At 45.1% G+C, this 24538-nt stretch overlaps 1 protein-coding gene across 3 annotated transcripts; it reads right to left on the minus strand.

Moving 5' to 3' along the window:
* Positions 1–11318: 11318 nt before the first annotated feature.
* On the minus strand, positions 11319–24155 carry PPP1R3B (protein phosphatase 1 regulatory subunit 3B). Of its 3 annotated transcripts, none has more exons than XM_034771606.1 (2): positions 24077–24155; positions 11319–15258 (listed from the first exon to the last, which is right to left on the minus strand). In XM_034771606.1, the coding sequence occupies exons 1-2, from the start codon at positions 24139–24141 to the stop codon at positions 14370–14372; spliced, it is 954 nt and encodes a 317-aa protein (XP_034627497.1). In that variant the 5' UTR covers positions 24142–24155; the 3' UTR covers positions 11319–14369. The 3 variants fall into 3 exon arrangements, with proteins under 3 accessions (XP_034627497.1, XP_034627498.1, XP_034627499.1); XM_034771607.1 differs by lacking the exon at positions 24077–24155 and adding an exon at positions 23293–23414; XM_034771608.1 differs by lacking the exon at positions 24077–24155 and adding an exon at positions 22644–23019.
* Between the last annotated feature and the right edge of the window lie 383 nt (positions 24156–24538).

Genomic DNA, 24538 nt, shown 5'->3' on the forward strand with positions numbered 1-24538 from the left:
TAGAATTCGGGCAGCTTTTGTGAGGCTAAAGGGAAGGGAAGACATTTGCCTGAAGTTTTATCCACATTATTCACTTTCTAAACAGTAAATGGGTTTTGAGTAAGGACCACTGCTAATTGCAGTCCTCCAATTTCATATTTATTCACGTTTCATGGACAGGACTGTTTTCTATAAGATTACTGAGGAAATTATGATCTTAGATCTGTAGTAATTAAATAGTCTCCTACAGGCATAGCCACATGAAGCCTTTTCTCAGGGTGGGGAAAGTTTGTGATCTTTTAATACTCTTCTGTGAGCACTTCCTGTCCGCTCTGGGGATTAACTAAAGGCACAACATCAAAAATAATGTTCTACTAGTTAAGTGGTTTAAATATGAGCAAGGCAATTAGGAATAAATATCTCTCCCTATCTTTTAGATAAGTATCACATAAATATTCATTTTCAGTCCTAGCTGCATCTTGAATTAGAATCAATTTGCACACAAAAAAGCTCATGTCACCTTAATTCAATCCCCTTGTACATATGCATTGTGATATTCTTTGATCATCACATTAGTTTTCAGTGCCCAGAATGGACAGTGTTGCCTGAACAGGTAACTGTTCAATATTTCTTTGTATCCTCCTCCATGCAACCTGTGATCCCATATATTATTTACATAGAATATCAGGGTTGGAAGGGACCTCAGGAGGTCATCTAGTCCAACCCCCTGGCTCAAAGCAGGACCAATCCCCAGACAGATTTTTACCCCAGTTTCCTAAATGGCCCCCTCAAGGACTGAACTCACAACCCTGGGTTTAGCAGGCCAATGCTCAAACCACTGAGCTATCCCTCCCCCTCCAAAACAGACTCTTGCATTGGCCCCCAAAACATACCACAGCCAAACCCTGCTCTGACTGGAGAAGTATTCCTTTCCTCCTCAACTTTTCTGTGGTGCACTCATCATAGCATCTTAGTGCTTTGCAAGTGTTAATAAATTAATAATCTTCACAACACTCTAATGAGGTGAGGGAGTGTTATCCACATTTTACACATGGGGAATTGAGGCACAGGGATTAAAACCAAAATTGGCAGAAATGACAGTGAATTGAGGTGCCCAGCCTGGGAAGCCTGCAGCCTCATTGTCCAGAGGACTTAGCATTACGTAGCACTTTGTGGTCAGAGAAGAGCTCCCACTGACTCATGTTGCAGCTGAAAGTGCTCAGTCCTTCTGCAAATTAGACATCCGGTCGAGACCCCAGACAATGAGGAATTAAGAGCCACCAGTGAAAGTTTGGTTTCAATGACTTGACAGCATCACATACCAACTCCGTGGCAGAAACAGGGATAGAATCCAGTTCTCCACGGGACCAGTCTTCCTACTATCCCATGCCTCACGTTCAACCTTCTGCAGCCAATGAGACTGGGGTCTTTCAGACAACAGCCTCCTTCACTACACAACCCTGACTCATTCCCAGAGGATATCCTGTCAACCTGCCCGTAGCAGCTGGGAGAAGCCATTGCAGAGAAAGTCCTGCTCAGCTCTGAGTTGGAGCATGCTCAGTCACACTGGGGGGGAAGGTGCATGCACAGTCCCATCAACACACCGGCGCATGCTCAGTGCAGACAGAATCTTCAGAGAATTTAGCTGCCAAATTTGGGTGAATTTTCACAGGAATCGCAAAAGGCAAATTTCCATGCCCTGCTCCAAAGCATGGAGGTGCTAGTGCTTCCCAATGAAATGGTTGGAATTTAAAATATGGACAAAAACTTATTTTCCCCGACCTCATTCTCAGAAACAGCTGAAACATTTTAGCTGAAACTTAAAAAATAAATCAAGCTGAGGGAGACGACAGCCTGAATGGTTTGGCAAGGTTATAAGCAACAAAAAGCCATGGTCTTATACAGGGGCAGCTCCAGGCACCAGTGCACCAAGCGTGTGCCTGGGGCGGCAAGTCACGGGGGGCGGCCTGTCGGTCGCTGTGAGGGCGGCAGTCAGGCTGCCTTTGGCAGCATGCCTGTGGGAGGTCCACCGGTCCTGCAGCTTCAAATCTGCGTGACCAGTGGACCTCCCTCAGGCATGCCACCGAAGGCTGCCTCACTGCTGTGCTTGGGGTGGCAAAATACATAGAGCCGCCCCTGGTCTTATAATGGAAAGCGACGGGCAACCTTTTGTACAGGCAGTGCTACCTGTGCTGCCCGGGATGACTAATTTTAAAGTTGAAAAGTGGCTGTGCAGAAGGCTCTGGTATAATTGAAATGACCCTAGAACAGTACAGAGGCACAGCCCTCCTCTGCTATACTCTGCGTTTTAAAGTATTATCTCCCAGCTTTACAATGTGTTCAGCTAATCAAACCCTATGCTTGGGGCCCAGCTATTCCGCGGCTCAGCTCTCCATCTCCTGTTGCTCACTTACCAGCAGATCCTCACCTTCAGATTGAACAGGAACATGAGCTGCCAGCCACATGCTCAAACTGGAACATTTTTAAATACAAGAACATTGTCTCCAAGAATAAATTGTTTCAGGCTGTCACCAGCCTTCCTGAGGCTCCTAGCCAGGTTCAGCCTGGACTCAGCAGAGGTAGCGGCAAATGGCCAGAGGTCCCGAGCAGTGGGATTCTCTATACCCCCATCTGATTGCCTCCTAGCCCCTTATCAGGCACACCCATGTGTCATTCACAGGGGTCCAAGGGCATGACTTGCCCCTCCTCTTCTTTCTGAGCGGCCTGCCTTTGTTTTGCTTAGCAAGCTTCTGTTGGTGCAGCTCTGCCTCCTGACTCGGACAGCCCTGGCTGCCAGCTCCATTTGCCTCGCCTCCCCTAGCTGCCTTTTCCACTCCAGCACCCACAGCGCTGGGCCTCTCACCATCACCACTGCCTCTGCTGGATTATCCAGAGACCGGTCAGCTTGGTCCCCTGCATGCCTTGTAGGAGAAAAGGGACCCAGTGGCCACCAGTTTGGAGCAGGTGCCCTGTCCTGCCTCATGGCCAATAGCCCCGATTACTTCTGATCAGCAGCTGACAGGCCTTGCTGTGCACACAGCTCTGCTAGCTGCTTCTTGACGAACTCAGAAAATGTGTCTCTGCTCCTCCTGCCCTTTCTGCTGCTTTCCTTTGTTGTGTTTCCTTTACCTGACATAAAACACAAGAGAACAACATAACTAACCTTTCCTGACTGTTCTCAGCCTTCTCCTGCTGAATCACTTCACAATCTAGTTTACCAGGGCTTGAAGTGTGAACCTCAGTCAACCTGCCAGTAAAACCTGCAATTGACTATGCCACCTGGACACACTGCTGAGGGCATCCCAAACTGTTAGCCACTGGGTTACCACTTTGCCTCAAGAAGGGAGAGCTTTGCTGGGGTTAGATGGTGTCAGCTCCATGCAACACTAACATGTCTGCCTCACCAGCAAACTCCTTGAGACTCTGCCAGTGCAAACCTTGCCTCACAGGTAACAATCAGTGAACCCGAGTTCCCCAGAGATCTCTCTGTAGCATCTAGTCCCTCTCGTTGGATGCTCACAGCCAGTAGTAAGTTCCAGCCTGTTAGGTTAGCTAAGGACTCACTCCTTACTTCAGTGTAACAAAGAATGTTGATTAATAGAGAACAGAGATTTAAGTGATATTAAGGAAGAGAAAAAGAAACAGGTCTGGTTACAAAGACTCAAACCAGCTTTCTAGTGATTGAAACTTAATCTTAGCAAGTTACAATCTTTGCCTGAGCAATTTTCTTACTTACCTCAAGTTACCAGCATCTCCAGCCCTTCAAGCCAGAGGATTCAACATTCACAGAATCAGAGGGTGCTGTTCCCAAAGTGATGGGTAACTAGAATGCCTATTTTGTTCCCCTCATGTTTCCCAAAGTCCATTGTCTTTGCTTCAAGAGCCAGGAAGGCATCTTGGGGGTTCAGACTCATGTCCCCCCAGGTGCTCACAAAGCTGTTTCCTCAGCTGCTTGTTAGAAGGTAAACAAAGCAATCAAGCTATGTACATGTACTTTGTGTATGGCTTACAAAGCTTGACCCCAATAGGTAAATCCACATTCTTTTGTTGGAGGCAAGTCTGCCTTACAAACATATTTTAAGCCCATATTTCCAGTACACATACACAACTGTTTATACACAACCAATACATACATCACACAATGATATTCATGACTAAGGTGTCACCAGGTTTTGTAAGAGACCTTATTCAATACTTTTATATTACAACAGTGTACACAATCAGTTGATTCAATTGCTTATTCTTTGGGGTTCAGACCCCCACAATTCTCCCATCTCAGGTGCCTGCACCCTGACTGCCACAACTCAGTTACTATAGATTCATAGATTCCAAGGGCAGAAGGATCAATATGATCATCTAATCTGGCCTCCTGGATAACACCGTCCAGAGAACTTCCCCATAATAATTCTTAGAGCAGATCTTTTAGAAAAGCATCATAGTTTGATTTAAAAATTGTTATTGATGGAGAATCCACCACAACCCTTAGTAAGTTGTTCCAACGATTAACCACTTTCACCATTAAAAATTTACACCTTATTTTTAGTCTGACTTTGTCTAGCTTCAACTTCCAGCCACTGGATCACATTAGACCTTTCTCTACTAGACTGAAGAGCTCATTATCAAATATTTGTTCCTCATGTAGGCACTTATAGACTGTGATCAAGTCCCCCCCTTAACCTTCTCTTTGTTAAGACAAATTGAGCTCATTGAGTCTATCACTATAAGGCATCTTTTCTAACCCTTTAATCACTCTCATGGCTCTTCTCTGAACCCTCTTCAATTTATCAACGTCCTTATTGAATTGTAGACACCAGAACTGGACACAATTCAAGCAGTAGTCACACCAGTGACAAATACACAGGTAAAATAACCTCTCTGCTCCTACTTGAGATTCCTCTGTTTATGCATCCCAGAACTGCATTAATTCTGTTGGCCTGGAGGCCCATGTTCAGCTATTTATCTATCATGACCCCCAAATCTTTTTCAGAGTCCCTGCTTCCCAGGTTACAGGCTCCAGCATGGCCTGCGTTCTTTGTTCCTCAGTGTACACATTTAGCCACATTAAAACATAGATTGTTTGCTTGTGACCAGTTTACCAAGTGATTCAGAGCGCTCTGAATCAATGACTTGTCTTCATTATTTACCACTTGCCCAATTTTTGTCATCTGCAGACTTCTGTCTATCTTCCTATTCTGGGCAAAAGACGTCTTCTCACTTGCCAAGCCCAATCCCATTTTGCCTTCCTCTTCTCTCAGGTGAACCACATGACTAACACACCACTATCTCCCAAGTCAGGGTGGGATATGAAGTAACAAAAGGACTTCCTTTCCAGGAAGATAAGACCTCCTTTTTTAAAGACTGAGAATGTTTAAATTACTTTAATTTCCAGGTTCCTACCAAAATTAATGGCCAATTTACAGGTCTGACGTGCTTTTGCTTGCTAAGAGGCATGGGACTGAGCTGCTGAATCTTGGTCTCCACTGCTGCCAAAAAAAATCTCACACATCAGAGCCAGTAACAACTTTGAGAGTTAGGTCACCAGGCTGATTTTCCTTTGACCAGAAAGTAAAAAACCCACCCATTTTTAAAGATCCAAATGGATTTATTGAGCCTGGTATATCTTTGCAAATGAGACCAAATGGAAGTCCTGATCACAAGTAGTCACCTGAGAGCTTAAGTCACTTGCCCGTACCTAAAATCCCACCCTCTGAGTCAGATTCCTGCATAGGGAAGTACATTTGGCCCAACTGAATTGCTCTTGCCGTTCTAGTTGGATAGGACATTCTTCATGCTGTGTCTTTGGGTAACGTTGCTGTGAAGATGCTGCATTTTATCTTTTAGTAAGTAGGTTCCTGATCTTCAAAATCATCAACTGGGCCAGACATTAGCCACCTCCTCTCTAGCCACAGCCTACTCACACAGCTACATTCTCTCAGAAGGGTGTAATCCACAAAGCTATGGAAGCAGCACAGGGAGCCAGAGATGAAGCATCCTCAGTCAAGGACATGCAGTGAAAGGAGGAGCTTCCAAAAGGAAATTATACAAGACTACTCCAGAGTCTGACCGATAACCTTGCTCTTCAGTTAGAGCTTTCCAAAATAACCACACTAAAAATAAAAGTCTAGATGAATGCTGCAAGCAAAGCTTCCTGTAACCAGAGAAGGGATAAGCCTTAATGAGCTACAACCTTATTGTGCAATCTAGTTTACCTAGGAGGATAGGCACTATCGAAAATCCTAAAGATGTACTTCTCCCACTGGCCCATTTTATTGCAGTGCTGTGGGGTTCAGTGAGTAGGTGAAGATTTTTGAGATGCCCAGAGACACCAGTATTTTATTCAAATCAGAATCAAAAGGAAAGCTTAACTTTCTTCATATTTAACAGCAAAAGCGTAACTGCATTTGACAGGTTAATGGCAAGGTCGTCAACCTAATTCCATTATAAGGTGGGATAGAAAGCTGGCTAGATCGTCGGGCTCAATGGGTAGTGATCAATGGCTCCATGTCTAGTTGGCAGCTGGTATCAAGCAGAGTGCCCCAAAAGTCGGTCCTGGGGCCAGTTTTGTTCAATATCTTTATTAATGATCTGGAGGATGGCGTGGATTGCACCCTCAGCAAGTTTGCAGATAACACTAAACTGGGAGGAGTGGTAGATATGCTGGAGGGAAGAGATAGGATACACAGGGACCTAGACAAGTTAGAGGATTGGGCCAAAAGAAATCCGATGAGGTTCAACAGGGACAAGGAAAGAGTCCTGCACTTAGGAAGAATCCCCTGCACTGCTACAAACTAGGGACCGAGTGACTAGGCAGCAGTTCTGCAGAAAAGGACCTAGGGATTACAGTGGACGATAAACTGGATATGAGTCAACAGCGTGCCCGGCATTTTGAGTTCTTTAAGTAGGGGCATTGCCAGCAGATCGAGGGTCATGATCTGGTTGAGGCCTCATCTGGTAAAGCCTCATCTGGAGTACTACGTCCAGTTTTGGGCCCCACACTACAAGGATGTGGAAAAATTGGAAAGAGTCCAGTGGAGGGCAACAAAAATGATTAGGGGGCTGGAGCACATGATTTATGAGGAGAGGCTGAGGGAACAGGGATTATTTAGTCTGCAGAAGAGAAGAAGGAGGGAGGATTTGATAGCTGCTTTCAACTACCTGAAAGGGGATTCCAAAGAGGATGGATCTAGGCTGTTCTCAGTGGTACCAGATGACAGAACAACGAGCAATGGTCTCAAGTTGCAGTGGGGGAGGTTTAGGTTGGATATTGGGAAAAACTCTCTCACTAGGAGGGTGGTGAAGCACTGGAATGGGTTACCTAGGGAGGTGGTAGAATCTCCTTCCTTAGAGGTTTTTAAGGTCAGGCTTGACAAAGCCCTGGCTGGGATGATTTAGTTGGGGATTGGTCCTGCTTTGAGCAGGGGGTTGGACTAGATGACCTTCTGAGGTCCCTTCCAACCCTATGATTCTATGATAATAAAGCCTTTATAAACAGCATAATCCCAGGCAGTCTCCCATTGCTATCTTGTGAACACGTATAAGTAGAAAACACCATTCCACTTCTAGTGATTGAGTGAGAGGCTTTGGCTACCAACATTTAATAGTATTTGCTCAGACTTCCTTACCTGGAGCAGCAGACTTTCAGGATAGTTCATAACAAAACTACAGAAGCAGCTACTTGAGGTTAGCTCACCTGTGAATGAGCTGGACACTCATCACTGGACACCAAGCACTGGCTAACGCATCTCAGCACTGTCGGAGAGAAAACTCTGGAAGAACAGAACTTATTGTTAAGTGTCTTTACACGGAAGAGTAGAGTTTTGGGTGCAGGGGCTTTTGTACATTGTGCAGAACCCTTTGAAGAGATACTGGTTTGCTATAGCTTGTCTGATTTGATTTTTTTTTTTAATTCCTAAAGTGATAAGGGTTCTGTAATGCTACCCACTGTGACTGGATTCATATAAATCTCATAAGAAGATGCCAGGATTATCTCCGTGTCACTCTGAAGCCTAGAAGTCTGTCACTGTGAAGCAACAGAAGTAGCTACATGCATGGTTGAGAGCTTTTTCTTCAGTATATCATCAGGTTCAATCAGCCCTGGTAGGTGTGGTCTGTTACCATCCCATTTTAAAGTTCTCAACCATTCCGCCCCCCCTTTTTTTAAACCCACAATTTATGAATGACACCCTTTTAGTGACTTGTACTTAAAATAAAGGCTTTTAAAAGGATGTAGGTACCATGGTTATCCAAATTTAGAGAAGCGAGTCAGAGAATGGAAATAGTTCTGATCTGTGAATTGTAATGTTTACCCTACCAGAAGTCCGGCCATTAATACTCATTCACACAGCACTTGTGAGGTCAGTGGGGCTAACTTCCAGTGCTGAACAGGTCACATATGAAACTGTTTATATTTCCCTTTCAGCTCCACATAAGCAGCACCCTCCTCTTGTACAGGCCACCACTGATATGCTTCCCAGAACTATCATCATCCCCTCCCCTCCCAAAAACAAACAAAATCTACAGCTACCCTCACCCTTTCCCATCACTCAAAACAGAGTAAGCTGTGCGAGTTAAGTCAGTTAATTTTGAGATGTTATTTTGCTTCCAATATATAGCAGAACTATATAACTAAGGGCTTGTCTACACTGGCACTTTGCAGCACTGCAACTTTCTCACTCAGTGGTGTGAAAAAAAAAAAACACCCCCAAGTGCCAGTGTGGACAGTGCACCAGCACTGGGAGCTGTGCTCTCAGTACTAGCTATTCCCCTTGTGGAGATGGGTTTTTTTAGAGCGCTGGGAGAGCTCTCCCCAGGCACCGCGCCGCGTCCACACAAGCCACGTTAAAGTGCTGCTGCGGCCAGCACTTTAACGTTGCCAGTGAAGACGTGCCCTAAGTTAATGCCCTCCCTTTGGGAACAAAGCCCACCACTATGCCAGGAAAGGGTTTAGACATGTTTCAGCATGTCAATAGCTCTACTGGCACCATAACAAAGGTTTGTCTCAGCCAATAGTGTGTGAAGGAACAATTTGATAGAATTGTCTGTATGGAAAATAAATTGTATTAAGTTTAGCTATATTGATAGACATTGGGGCAGAAATATTAGCACCTACCTAGGTTTATACAGTGGTAGTTAAAAGTTTATTCACAGATTTAACTCCACTTCCTTCCCACCCTGATGAACGTCTTTATAAGCTGACCTAGAACAGAAATCCTCTTTATAGCTTGAAAAAAGTTAAATGGCTGGATTGTATGGGAGCATTTTTAGTATTACCAAATTTCACAGACCCAATTTTAAAGCAGTAAGTTGCTGATTTACATGAAATGAAGGGTCTTGTCCAAGCAACACACTCTCACACAGATCATTAGCTATTCTGACTTCACACACAGAATATTCACCACCCTCCTACTAGAACACAGAAATTAAAGTTATTAAGTGAGAACTAGAAATGGTCACATTCAGGAACTGCAGTATTGTTTGAAGACGAAGGCTGGCTATTTGCTGGCCTTAAGCCACACTACACACAGTCGAACTGTAAAACTGACTCCTGACGCTTAAACAAGAACAGATGCAGTTCCATGCAGAAAGGCACTCAGACTTCCACTGGTATTCTTAGCCAGGACTGGATGGCAGATCCCCTCAGAGCTGAGCTTTTACATTACAACCTCATGGGATAATCTCCAAGAGCAGGCTCTGTTGGTGGTTTCACATTGCATGAGCTGACTTTAATTACCAGCTTATTATACAGCAAATTTCCCCCTCTCACTCTGGAAGAGGAGCAGCTCACAAGAGCTTATGTTAGCGTCAATATCCTTCAGAAACAGTACACCTCTACCTCAATATAACACTGTCCTCGGGAGCCAAGAAAATCTTACCGCGTTAAAGGTGAAACTGCATTATATTGAACTTGTTTTGATTCACCGGAGTGTGCAGCCCCGCCCCCCCGGAGCACTGCTTTACCGCGTTATATCCAAATTTGTGTTATATTGGGTCGCGTTATATTGAGGTAGCGGTGTAGTCAACGTTTTTGGCAATGCTTTTATTACAACTCAGTTTTGTTCTGCAAGTTAATATGAGAAAAATCACAGTATCTTTGAAGTGAACCCAACAGAATCTGGTTAGCATCTGATTGTTCTCTGGGGGTGGGGTGGCGGGGAGGAAGGGAAGATCTGAGGCCTTTACACCGAACTCGGGTCGTGCCAAGGGGCCTTACAATGGGCGTACATGTGAGCCAGGCCCAATCCTGAAAGATTCAATCAAGTGAGGTTTTTTAGTGTCACTTGCACAAAGCTTTAAACCTCCTTATGCTGCCTTTCATTTTGCTGAAACTTGGAACTTCTCAATACTGTGATCAGTTGTGTATTTATACCATAAATCCAGGAAAACTGATTGAAATGAGAGCAAGTAGCTTTTCCTGATTCAATACCTCCCCCCAACCAAGAGACTCCTGAAGGACTAGCCAGCATTATGCTCAGATGAAGCCATCAGTCCAGAGTTTGTTTTTCTGGTTTGGTTATTAACTCTGAATTTTAGCCTTCAGCACTGATAAGTAGCATCCACTGAGGGAATAATTCAGATAGCCAGCATTCACTTTTGAATCTTTCACTTCCACATCCTAGGAACCTGGAGGACACTTCATTATGACTCAGGAGAATACAACATGTAGATATTTGAAGTGCTGGAAAAGTCTGAAAAGCTTAGTATTATTATTAAGAAGAAACCCTTCCAATGCCCACTTTAATGCCCAGTAAATTTCTGGTTTCAGAGGGAAAAAATGAGTTAATATGGCATGTGTGGGACTGCAGTCACTTTGCAAGATAAACATTACAACTCATGATAGCATCAAGTTTGCATGTGCAATTTTAATTGTAAAATAAGGAGTCAAGCAGTAGTTAATTGCCATTTATTAGATGAAGTGCTCTAAATAGAGTTTTCTTCATAGATTGAGCCACAATGAGAAGTACTATAGTCTCCAAAAGGCTTAATATAACTGGTGGAAAATTAGGGATAAGAATAATCAATCCTTTATTCTTCCCTGAATGACAAATACTTCCTGAGAATAGCTAGTGTTTCTAGTGCACTTGGCATATTATACAACTGAAGCAGAAGAGAAGACAGAGTGAGCCCTCAAAGTCAACAGCTCCACTAGGAAAAAAGTTCTGAGTAACATTTCTGAAATCCAAGTAGTGACAGAAAAAGGTCGAATGAAAAGGCAATTCCTTCCCATGGTAAGTGGTTATGTTGATGTGTATTGCCCTCTCCCTCCAAAGGAGCTTGTCTGATTTGCCCCCATGGTTAAGAAAGTGCTGTCTCCTGGCAACAATACAAAGAGAACAACCAGGCACCTTCAGTTCTACTTTTATTTTCACTTTCAGTTAAAAACAAACCATTGTTCTTTTAAAAAAGAATAATCCATTCATTTGTGATTATAAAGTGCATTTTTTCACCTTGAACTTTGTGTACAAAAACATTTAAAAAGACACACATGCAAAAACAGCTTAACAAGGCACTTCCAGGCATAAAAGAAGGACAGCAATGCCTCACTTCTACATTCCCATTGGCGAAAGAAAAGTGTGAAAAGGAAAGCTCCAAGAAGTTACTTTTTTTATGTTTTCAAATCATCATTGGTCAAATAGTCAGTTCCCAGCACAATGTTAATGTGTATGTCAAAACTTCCACAGTTTTTTCCCATCCACTGCAGTACACCATTGCTTCCGTTGGCTGGTATGCACGGGCCCCTTCACTGTACCACCAGGAGGAGGAAATAAAAGCACACTACTACTCATGGCACTACAGACTCACACATCACTGTTGCATTTTAGGGTGTCATGGTTAGGATCTAAAGGTGTGCTAGAATGTGTTAGCTAAAAGTACATGAAGCAAGCTGTATACTAGATTTTTAGAACATATTAGCTAAAAACAACCATACCTTTAAATCCTAGGCAAGTTAAACCCTTGACTCGTTCACAGCCCAGCTTTGTAAATCAAAGAACGATTTTAAACCAAAACCTGGATAAGTCTTTCCTAAAGACAACTTTACGGAGGACGCTATTTAACTTATCAAACGGAAATTCAGGAAACAGACTTTTCAAATTAGTGAATGAAGCTTGTACAACCCATGTTTACATACACACAGTGTCAATGTAATGCCTGAAATTAGTGACTGAGTACAATAATGCTTTCCACAGTACAATACATGTATTGATGCAAAGATCAAAAAGCTATGCATTCTTCCTGTAAGTTCATTGTTCTTACTTAATCATGTCTAATAGAAGGTCAGATACATCATCTCCTAAAATTATAGGACAGTGCAGAAGTGTTTTGTACTGTGGTCTCCAGAATTAAAGAAGTGATGTTTTTAAAAGCAATTTTGAAGAATAGCATAGCCATTTGCTTCTTCCTGTGCCCTCCCAACACAAATACTGGGTATGTGCCAAAAATATAATGTTTGTGTTCTAGAAAAAATAGAATATCTGGAAATATTAAACCCCGTTTGAATTACTCCATTTAAGTATATGAAATAAGTTATTCTGCTCAAATAGCAAGACATTGGCTTAATGATTGCAGTGAGTAATTTAGCTACATTCTCTCTGGCAGTACTAAAATGACTGTTCTTTGCAATTCACCACACCTCCAAAACAAGCCATGGTACTCTCCCCTCTACCGCAACAGATCTTCCTTTTCAACAAGAGCAACGATGGCATCTCATGCCCTTGAGACATCCATTTTCTTGGGCAGAACTACATTTTGTATGGAAATAGCACTGAAGGCAAATGTGTGCACTTAATTGTGATAGCTTCTACAATGGCAATACAAGATACAGATGTGACAGCTCAGTATGTAATTACAGTGCAAGTCTGGTGTTCTAGCAATCTAAGTGAACCCATTCTAGTATGAAAACAGTGAACAAAGAGCTACACATCCATTCTAGTGAGACAAGTTTTAGACAAAACTGTTGACTTGGATTAATAAATTTTCAGAACTTTTTAAAAGCTAGCAGTCACATTTCAGAAACCTTTGTAGTTCAAGCCACTGCTGTGATATTGTATACAAAAAAAGTTCTGAGCCAAGGCACTCACACTGCACTAAAAAGTTATTCGGGAGACTAAGCTGTCTTCACAGGACATGACAAGCAGCAGCAGTGAGGTCTGTTTATCAAATTTCAAACCCACTACAGAAACAACAAACAAATTCACAAACATGCAATGTACTTACTGTCCATGCACACTCATGCATGAACCCTTTGGCACCCGGTTTCCTAACAGAATGAAAGCTTATTTTACATTAGCACTAAAAGTAGGAGCTGCTGCACTCCCCAGGCACAGTAAGGCAATTAATAGAGATACATATTGAGAACTGAATGGCGATCTTTCAGCATCTGCAAGATTAAAAATTAAAAAAAGAAAAAATCCTCAGTGTTACTCCCCAAGTAGTTCAAGAGCGCCAGGGGGCTGGAAGACCTTCTGGACATATTAACAGTTGCAGACAAAGAGCTCTTCCCCTCCAGTAAAAATGGTTTTTAAAACACTTGATGAGTCAAGGGATTTAACCCCAAAGCTACAAGGATACTACACAGTTCTAAAGGAAAAAAAAAGTTCAACTCCTCAACACGGGCAATCCCTATGAATTTACTACACAAAAGTTATATTAAAAAAAAATCTTACAGATGAACTGGTGACTAAGCATACCAGTATCTTCCCATAAATGCAGATATCTCCTAATATGGCATGAGGCGAAGCTTCTAGTCATGGTTATTGTGTCATTTCTAGAATCTTTTCCATCTCTAACAAAAAGGCTCCAGCACAGTAAGGTCAGAGAGAAGGGACATTCACATCCCCCTCTTGCCATCAGAAGGCTAGTTTAGCTTTAATATCTCCTGTCATGTATAAATTACCTGTCAAATAGTCTTCTAGCAAAGCCAACTTGCATAGTGCTACAGAAATGGTAGAGCATAGTTTAAAAAGCCTCCCTCTTTAAGATACTCAAGCCTGTAACAACCCTAATGTGCAACACAAGACACTACTACATACCTAAGTGAACAATGCAATCACTGAAGTAGTAAGTGTTTAACTGGAGGAGATTAGCAGCATTATACAGAAGAGGACTAGCAGCACTGGGCAGAAACTCCAGTGAGGTCTCCCATTCTGTCAAACTGTTTCCAAGTGTTGAATCTGGGGGGTAACTATCATGATGCAAAAGACACTAGTTTAGCTGGTATTAAAACCACTTGCGATCACAGAACGTTACAGTCATCTTGCTTTACCCCAATGGAGCTTTGCAGAGCCATGTAAAGTGTCATTTACCCAGGCCTTTAGCAAACTTCATGTTCAGGCCAATTCCCAAGCTTGCAACAGACACAGCAACAGTTAGAGAATCAAGACTCAGTTCCTCCATTAGTAGTAAGGCCCTAGCTTTTCATACCCTGAATAGCTAGGCCACTCAGGAAACAAGCCATAGGAGCACCTCGGACTTCCAAACTGATCGAAGGCAATGCCAAAATCAGGTCCAGCCTGAGGCTGCGAGACTTCCCGAGCAGATTTCAGTTCAGACTGTATGATCCTATAATTCAGGCCTCTGTTGCTGTCCCAATACACTTTCCCATCACACTCGTAATACACTGCAAACTCGATTCTTTCATGGGATTGAATTCTCTCTGGCAAGCAGATATCAAAGGAAAACGTGTCCTTGTCTGAACCTGCATAAGTGTCCTTGACATATTGGCATGGATAGTCTGTGAAGCTTTTCCAAGTGTCGAATGTCATCCTTATTCTCACAGTCTTCTCAAAAGCAAGATTCTTAACCTTCACTGTGCCCACAATAGCTTTATCCTTTAGCATGCAGTTTTCCAGGCAGACAAAATCCGTCTGAAGGCGATTTCTAAAGTCCAAGTAGTCTGCAGAAGGCTGTACGAAATCCAAGACAAAGTTGTCCCTCTCTACTGTCGTCAGACCCACAATATTGTCTATTAACTCTGTGATGTTGAATGGAATATCTAACGGGTCATCAAACTCTGAAAACACTTTAACCATTGTCAGAGCCAAGCCTCTGCTATCGGCAAAAGAAACTCTCTTTTTCACCCTATTTCCCTGGAGAGATGTTGCTGCCTCTCCAGGTTCATTGAACTCAGCCTTGCTGTTCTGAATGCAGGGACGTAAGGGTTTGTTTGGCTTTGGAGCGATTTTACAAGCAAACCTCTCTCTTCTCAAGGGTGGAGAACACAGATACAGCTGCATGGCTATGTCCACGGCCATTGCTGGTGTAGGAGCAAAGTAGTCCAGTATTCTGAAAGAAAGAGGGGGGAAAAAGGTGAGTTTTCATCACATCATTATATGACCCAAAAGGAGCATAAGCAAGCAACAAGAAAACTTCATTATGCTGGGACACAAACTCCTTTTGAACTTCAATTTCTGCTACATACAGTCAGCTGCTGACTAGTTTTTTTCTGGAGCACACCTCGCCCCCTCATTCCCCTGCAATAAAATATTATCAATGACAAGCGTTAAAAGCAAAGCATACAAAGAACGAGAAGAGTAAACTGGGTTTTTATGTTGCATTTCCTCCATTCTAACTGCATAAACCATTTTGTTTGTTAAATACCGTGCAGAGATCAACCATTTTTAAATGAATCCACGCTGTAGGACCATGACTAAAAATATTTACTGGCCCAGGGAATATTTCTTCTACTCTGTCATGGTGTTTCTAGTTATGATAGGTTGCAAAACACTAAACCTAAGTATAGTGCTTTACTCCCCCACCTCAACCCCTTAAAGGTTTTGCTGTATTATGGTTAAATGAACATTGGAAGTTAATGTAAAATTTCAGTAGTTTCACAAACTTAAATACAATTATATTATATTATATTTCTGCTGTGGTCTCCTCCCCAGGAGAATCTGATATTTTCTCCACTTCACTGGGTAGCTGTAGCTTCCTTTACATGTAGAAACAGGAACTGCATATTTCATCAGCAGTAGCAGTATGGAACTGATATGACCTCTAGAGGGGACAGAACCATAGACACTAGACTTTATGATAACTCTTCAAGTTGTCATAAGAAATGACAAAGTTTGGTGTCATCCCCCAAACTTCAAAACTCAGGTTATTTCAATATGCTTCCCTCCTCAGACTCTTCTGGCATGATTTTGAGCAGCCAATGTTCTCATGAACACTGGGGTTAGAGATGAATGCCTTACACATGATACTCAGATCTAGCTCTGGTCTTGAGACATGGCCAAATGGTAATATGAATGTGATCCTAAGGTTTGATACTATTATCTCATGGGCTACCGACACTAAACAGATGGTGCTCAAGTTTTCCTGCCCCAACCAATATTACTTTATAGCCATGGTGATTCAGGAAATAATGGATAAATACATATGTATAAATACTCATTTTAAATGGTCACTGAGATGAGCAGTAACATTTTGGCAGGGGACCGAGCAGTGTAGCATGGAAATATTCTAGACCCAGTCCCCAGAAAAGGCTAGCAGATACAGCAGGGTATGTTCAGCTCCACAGGATATGTGCACTTAATGGTAAAAGGAATTACATTCAATTAAAACCAAAGGGACCTTTAGCAAGCTAAACATGCTATTAAAATCAAAACCAAACAAACAACCCCTGGTGCCAAGAGCCACCCCCATCCAAGCCACATCCCGATCTTGCAGAGTCTCTGCTGTTTGTGTGCTCACCAGTATCTGGCCCAGGGTCCCCACTGACTGAACTCCAAGCCCCAAATTAATGCCACCTCCCTCAATCCAGGGAGTCGCCCTCTCAGCCCCCAAGCTAGGTGCTAGGCAGCACCCCACTCAGGAAATCAATTGATGCTGGCCCCACACAGCCTTCTGCAGCAAAGCAGGTGTACCAAGGACTTCTTCCTTCCAGAGAAGGCCCCTGCCAGGTCCAGAACTGGGCATGGGGAACCCAAGGAAGCCCCAGACAGCCTGAAAACCAGTGCCTGCAGGCTTCTTGTCCACCACTCAATACCAAGGTCCTGTTGACACCACTCCACCAAGCAGAAAGCATTCAGGGTGCCGGTGTCTCCTGCCAGGCCTCTAGAGAGCCTCCCCTCCCACAGGTAGGGCCCCCTACCATTACAGCAGGAATTTCCACCCAGGGCAAAAGGCCCCACCTGCCACCATCCACTAGAGCCCTTCCCCGCCCACAATCCTCGGCCTGGATGGCAGGAACTCCCTGCCCGGATAGCAAAGCAATGTTAGTGGTGGGGGAAGGCAATGTCTCGGCACACGTATAGAATACTCTACTGGGGTGGCTGCGTATCATCAACGGGTCCCCTCTTCTAGACAGTGTCATTCCCCCTTCCCTCCCCCATGTCTCCTGCTACAGGGCATTTGGGAAGGTAGCCCCCACCTACTATAAACAGCAGCCACCTTCCTTCCCCACCTAACTGTGCAAAGATGGTAGCACTGGAGCTGTGTCTGCATCATTCTGTTGTTCACACTCAGGTTCTTCCCTGCAAACATCAGAATTGGAGACAATTGTACCCTGACAGCCTATTGCCTAGATTTGAATGACACATGCATGGGCAAAAGTCCGACTTGCTTGGGATAAACTGATTGTTCTCCGAGCCCTGAAGAGTACAGGATTGATAAAGCACGATATAGCCCACCGATTTTATTTAACACGTGATTTAAAATGAAGAACTTTTCCTTAAAAAAAAAAATAATAATAATATTTCAGTGACTCCTCTCCTGCCACTCCCAAATCAAAATCTATGGGCCAATCTCTAAATGAGACCGCAGCATCACAACAGCGGTTGGCTAAAGAGAACCAGGGATAAATGAGAGATCAAGGCTGCCAACAGCTATTTAGAACTTTAGTACCTTACAAGTACAATACTCAGGCCAAGAACTATGCTCCTGACAGAAAGCTGTCTACACATCAGCCCTTCTTCAGAACAGCATCAAAATATTTCATCTGTAAGTTGTAAGTCAACAAGGACTTCTGTTTATTCAGAATGTGTGTCGAGACCTGAGTGCAAAAGTGCACTCCAGTGACCAGCTCCTCCTCTGCTTCCTCATCATAGCCTGACACAGCTCAAATCCAACTAGTGTCACAAACCTCACAGAACAGCATTAAATCCAGGTGTGCATTCTCTGCTCTGCTGTACATGGTCTTGACAAGCCTCTACTTACACACACGAAGCTACTGTTTGTATATGCTATTTCATCCTGCAAAACAATACAGCCACAAATATTCACAACTGCCTGTCACTTCAACCAGTCTCAGATGCATTACAGGGTCATGTCTCACTACAGTTAAACCTCCTTAGTATTTGAGGAAGCTAATAATTGCAGCCTCAATGTCCCTGGCAATATCTGGATAATGGAGCATATGCTGTATTATTTAATAAAAAGGTATTCTATCAAAAAGCCATTTTGGGACATTCAACCTCAGGGTGTTTATAGAAGTCAAACCTCATGATGCATCCTATTTAAGCCATTAAAAGTCACAAGGCCAGATCTACTGAACTGCCTGCAATTTTCAGTTACGATTTTATAACTCAGGAGGTGAATTTTTGCTCTGGATTGACCTTGGGGCACTTGCTTCAAAGTCCAAGAATGCTGGGTGGGACTCTGTTGAACAACCCTAAAAGGAATGGGGAAGCTTTTCATTTAAGTCAGAGATTTACAGTAAGGCTAATGAACTGTCTCAGGTTTTAAAACATTTGGATCTTTAAAAGTAATTCAGTGAATAGCTGTTACTGGAAAGATGCCCACAAACTCAGCTCTGGAAAACACAGGAAGTGTTCAGCTACAAGAATGCAGGAAAAGTGTGTTTAAAGGGACACTGCCGACTTGGTATCTTCATTCTTTTAAAGAAAGTTTGAAGTTCATTTGCCTAGTTTTCAATACCACCCCAAAGACTTCGAAACTATATTACCCTGCCAGTTTCACCCTCTTCTCTGAGCAAATACTAATGCCCTATCTCCCACCCCAACTTTATAAGCAAACATGTGAACAAAACTGTTTAAATCCATGTTTGTCAACAGCCTCTGATGATATTGGTACAGATCCAAAAATAAGGTTTGTTAACTTGTTAGCCTCCTCTGCTAGCTGTCTGCAGCACACAAATATAACATCAAACATTAGCAAGCATCTTGAAAGCATACGGACAATAAACAAGTTGAAGACAGTTTTACAGGTATATTATATGCTGTCTGTTAGGTCCAGAAGAGGGGGCAGTTTATTCTAAATGAGGAAGTATTATGCTAGTACCAATCAGCTGTCTTCATTTGGGCCAGGTATATACAACAAAGTGTTGGTCAGGTGTGGAAAAAAACACCAACCAAACAAAATCACACAGCCAGTTATGCTGACAAAAGCCCTTGTGTAGACACAGCTATGCTGACAGAGGAGTAGGCGAGGCCTTGAATACAATTGATGCATACATATGGTCTCTTGAGAAGTTCAAATACCTTCTCTTCTCATCCTCTCAGAAAAGGGGAAGATTGTCTAGGCCTCTCTTGGGCAGCTGGAACTACCAGAGAGCCTGGAACAAGAGGGGAACAGAAGTTCTGAAATCCCTTCTCAAGGGCTTGGGACCTATAGCACCTCTCTCCTAGATGTAGCTACTACAGAAGCTAGAGTTAGACACAAATCCTTCACTTGCTCCAACATCTCTTCATTTATTGGAAAGGCCCATTTAGATTGTAAGCTCTTATAGGGCAGGAACTCTCTCTCGTTATGTCTATGTACAGTGTCCAGCATAATGGGGCCCTGATCTCAGAAACCTCCAGTCACTAGGGCAACACAAATACAAATAAATTACTTTGGAAAATCCAGCCATTATTTAGGTATCTAAAGGGGAACAGAGCTCTTCTGGGAGTCTGGCCCTACAGTGATGTTAGTCAATGACCTGTAGGAGAGCAATGGTGCAACATATGCCCCTCCTCATGGAAAATCGGCAAACAGTAGGTAGGGTAGCTGGCAATGGGCTGAATGCCATTCTAGGTACAGCATAACATGAAGCCAGTAAAATGAAGCTCACAATTGCACGTGATGAGCTCCAAGCACATCCTGACAGAGACTAAATGGCCAACAAGGCTAAAAATCCTACTACTATCAATGAACAACTGATGCACAGCAAAAACTAAGCTCTCAGAAGAGGTACCAGAGTAATCTGAAGCAACCACACCCCTTTTATATCTGCAAAAAAGGAAGCACTGTAACAAGGGGATAGGCAGGGTGTGCCCACAATGTCAACACTGCTGCCAGAAAATGTCACGCTTGCACTGCTGCAGTGGATGAGACCATGCAGACAATGCACTAAGCACTCTTGGCTCCCAGGCACCAGAGAACCCACTACCGCCACTTTGACTTCTCTACCAAGCAGCCCTGCAGAACTTTTTGGAAAAACTTTTACTGACGTGTCTAGGAGAAGCCAGTTTGAACAGAGGCAGCATGCAGGTTAGAGTCTCAAAGTTTGAAGAATGACTGTGGGGGACATCCCTTCTATGAAGGAGGGAATTTACTACTGAGGCTGTGTCTACACTGCCACTTTCAGAGCTAAAACTTTACAGGGATGTGAAAAGACACAGAAGTTTTAGCGCTGAAAAGTGCCAGTATAGACAGCGCTTTATTGCCGGGAGCTACCACCCCTCATTCGGCAGGTAGTATAGACATAACCTTCGTTTCTACAGCATCTGATCACTGGGAGGTCTGCACTAGCGAGTAATGACTGCATATCTCCTGGCCAGCCATAGATGAAACACCATAGACCATCCGTGTCATCTGGGAACAATGATGAATCTAGTGAGACCCAGAAGCTACAAGCCATTCTGGCAAAGAGCACAGACCCTCAATAGATGATCAGACCTCCAAATACTTCTCCCTATCAACAGTGACTCCACACAAGAACAGGAACAAGGTGAAACCCTGCGAAGACACCACATGCAATGGCAATCCAGCACGCTTTCAGATGCCTCAGAAGGAGCAGTCCACAAAGTGAATCCCTTAAGATCCTACAGGAGAGGCAACAATAGAACATAAGGGCGGCCATACTGGGTCAGACCAAAGGTCCATCTAGCCCAGTATCCTGTCTTCCAACAGCGGCCAATGCCAGGTGCCCCAGAGGGAATGAACAGAGCAGGTAATCATCAAGTGATCCATCCCTGTTGCCCATTCCCAGCTTCTGGCAAACAGAGGCTACGGCCACCATCCCTACCCACCCTGTCTAATAGCAATTGATGGACTTATCTTCCATGAATTTATCTAGTTCTTTTTTGAACCCTGTTATAGTCTTGGCCTTCACAACATCCTCTGGCAAAAAGTTCCACAGGTTGACTGCGTTGTGTGAAAAAATACTTCCTTTTGTTTGTTTTAAATCTGCTGCCTATTAATTTTATTTGGTGACCCCTAATTCTTGTGTTATGAGAAGGAGTAAATAACACTTCCTTATTTACTTTTGCCACACCAGTTATGATTGTATAGACGGTTATCATATCCCCCTTAGTTGTTTCTTTTCCAAGATGAAAAGTCCCAATCTTATTACTCTCTCCTCATATGGAAGCTGTTCCATATTATCATCTTTGTTGCCCTTTTCTGTCCCTTTTCCAATTCCAATATATCTTTTTTGAGATGGGGTGACCACATCTGCATGCAGTATTCAAGATGTGAGCATACCATGGATTTATAGAGGCAACATGATATTTTATGTCTTATTATCTATCCCTTTCTTAATGATGCCCAGTGTTCTGTTAGCTGCCATTAATATAAAAAGCTACTGGCAGATCAAATGGACACGTACTGCTAGATCAAACAGTTGACACAAGTCTAAGTTCCACACTTAGATCTGAACCCAAATCAAAAGAATCAAAGAAGTGAACATCTGTCAGGGAAAAAGTGTAATTATAATTGGCCCTGCCCCAGCACAGGGGGCTGGACGAGATGATCTCTCAAGGCCCCTTCCAGCTCTGCGTTTCTTCAATTCTCTAAGGCCTGGTCCACACTAACCCCCCACTTCGAACTAAAATACGCAACTTCACCTACGTGAATAACGTAGCTGAAGTGGAAGTACCTTAGTTCGAACTTACCGCGGGTCCAGACGCGGCAGGCAGGCTCCCCCGTCGACTCTGCATACTCCTCTCGCGGAGCAGGAGTACCGGCGTCGATGGTGAGCACTTCTGGGATCGATCCCAGAAGATCGATTGCTTACCGCCGGACCCGGAGGTAAGTATAGACCTACCCCAAGTCTGTGGAATCTGAGGGTTGCTGGAACTGACACATCACCTTCCCTAAAACCCATCTGCTACTGTGGGAGTGAAACTGGCAGAATCAACTGTCCCCATAGTAGAGATCAATTGCCTATAATTTGGAAACTGCCATTGCTGTGACCCAAGGTTGCTCCACACCTTGGAAAAGTCAGACTAAAGCAGGGGTAGGCAACCTATGGCATGCGTGCCAAAGGCGGCACGTGAGCTGATTTTCAGTGGCACTCACACTGCCCGGGTCCTGGCCACCGGTCCGGGGGGCTCTGCATTTTAATTTAATTTTAAATGAAGCTTCTTAAACATTTTTAAAAACCTTATTTACTTTACATACAACAATAGTTTAGTTCTGTATTATAGACTTATCGAAAGAGACCTTCTAAAAACATTATTACTGGCACACAAAACCTTAAATGAGAGTGAATAAATGAAGGCTCGCACCCCACTTCTGAAAGGTAGCAGACCCCTGGACTAAAGCATACAAGTGCTCTAAAAAAACCGGTTTCTCCATTCCTCTAGATACTGTAGTTGAAGAAAAACTGTCTTGTTCTCAAAATACTAGACTTGGGCAAATTCCTCCTGGGTTGCCATATTACAAGGGCTGCTTACGGCAGCCACGTAGGCAAGGCCAAGGGATTTCCCTTCCGAGCTGGTTTGCAGGGATCACAGCTAAGCCATTTTAGCTCAGCGGAACTAGGACTTGCCGGCCGCGAGCGGCGCTGCCCAGCAGCTGTCCGCGGGGCTGGCAGGGGCGCGGGGCCGCAGGTGTGGAGCCGCAAGGGGCTGGGGGTTAACGCTGCCCAGCGGCGCGAGTGGCTGCCGGGGCGGGCGGTGCACGAGAGGCCGCCGCTGTGGCGGGGAGGCCCGCGGGACCCGGGCTCGGGAGGCCCGAGCTCCCCTGTCGCTGCCGGGTTCAGGGACCCGGGGCCACGCTCAGGCTGTGCCAGGCTCGCCCGTTCCCTGGGCTCCCATGGCCCGCCCGGCAGCGCTGCGAGGCCGCCCCAGGAGGGACCGGAGCGGGGCGGGGTCCGGGTCCGGCCGCGGAGCTCCCCGCACAGGGCGGGACCGGCCCGGCCCGCGGGCGCCCTACCTGGCGCGGCGCATGGGTCCGGCGGCGCGCGCTCAGCCCGGCTCCGGCGGCCCGAGGCTGCCGAACGAGGCGCAGGATGGCGGGGGCGGGGCGCAACCGCGTCGCGGCACTCAGCCCCCGAGCTCCGGCCGGCCCAGACCATCCCCGCCGCAGCCAATGGGAGCGCGCCGAACCCGACCTGCCAGCCAATGGGAGCGGAGTTTCCGCGTGACCTGCGGCAGCCTAGCTCGTGAGCACAGCCCCTGCTGGTGCTTTGGGGAGCAGCCCCGAGACACCATCCGCTCGCTGGGCTGGAGCGGGGCAGCCCCTCCCCCCAGGCACAGCCCCCCTCCCCCGCTGGGCTGGAGCGGGGCAGCCCCTCCCCCCAGGCACAGCCCCCTCCCTCGCTGGGCTGGAGCGGGGCAGCCCCCCCCCCCGGACATAGCCCGCCCCCCCCACGCCAAGGGACCGGGAGTGTGCAGCTCCTCCCCCACAGACACAGCCCACCTACCATGGGCTGGGGGTGAGCTGCCCAGAGGAACAGAGCGATCCCCTGGGTGTGGGCCCCCTCCCGCAGCCAGGGGTTGGAGCGTGGAGAGACGCCCCCACGAGGGCTGGGCGAAGTGGGATAACCGAGGGGGAAGGGCCAGCCTGAGGGATCCATGGGGACCCCTCCAGGGAGAAGCCCAAAACTCCTGGGAGAAGGGCAGACGCCTAGGAAGAGGCACTGCGACAGACCGACCCGTGCCGCCGCCTAACTTGGCATTATTCCCGTGCAGCGCAGTCACCTGCCAGAGCCAGCTACCTTATCTCAGCGGGCTCCCCTTGTCTAGCATCTCCCTCCCAGCACTTCGCTTCTGGAGTTTCCATTTCACCTTTCACAATGAACGTGGCCAGGCTTAGTTCGCTTCCCCCCGCCCCCTTCGCCCTTTGTTATCTGATCGATCAAACACTAATTCCTGCAGCTTCTCCAAGAAAGGGGTGCTGGAGTGAGGAGTTGGGGAGGGGAAACCTTGCTTTCCAAGCCTGCTATGAACACAGGACAGGAGAGCTACTCTTTCTATTGCACAACATTTACACCCAATAAAAAGATAATCTTAACTAAATTAGGGGATATAAACGAGCAATTAAGCAAGCACCTTACAGCGCTACATTAGAAAGAGTAGTAGGGCTTGGCTACACTTGCGAGTTAGAGAGCATTAAAGCAGCCCCGGGCGCCCTAGCTCACTCCTCGTCCACACTGGCAAGGCACGCAGAGCACTCTAAC

The sequence above is a fragment of the Trachemys scripta genome, chromosome 5 (assembly GCF_013100865.1).
Source record: "Trachemys scripta elegans isolate TJP31775 chromosome 5, CAS_Tse_1.0, whole genome shotgun sequence".
Taxonomy (NCBI): Eukaryota; Metazoa; Chordata; order Testudines; family Emydidae; genus Trachemys; species Trachemys scripta.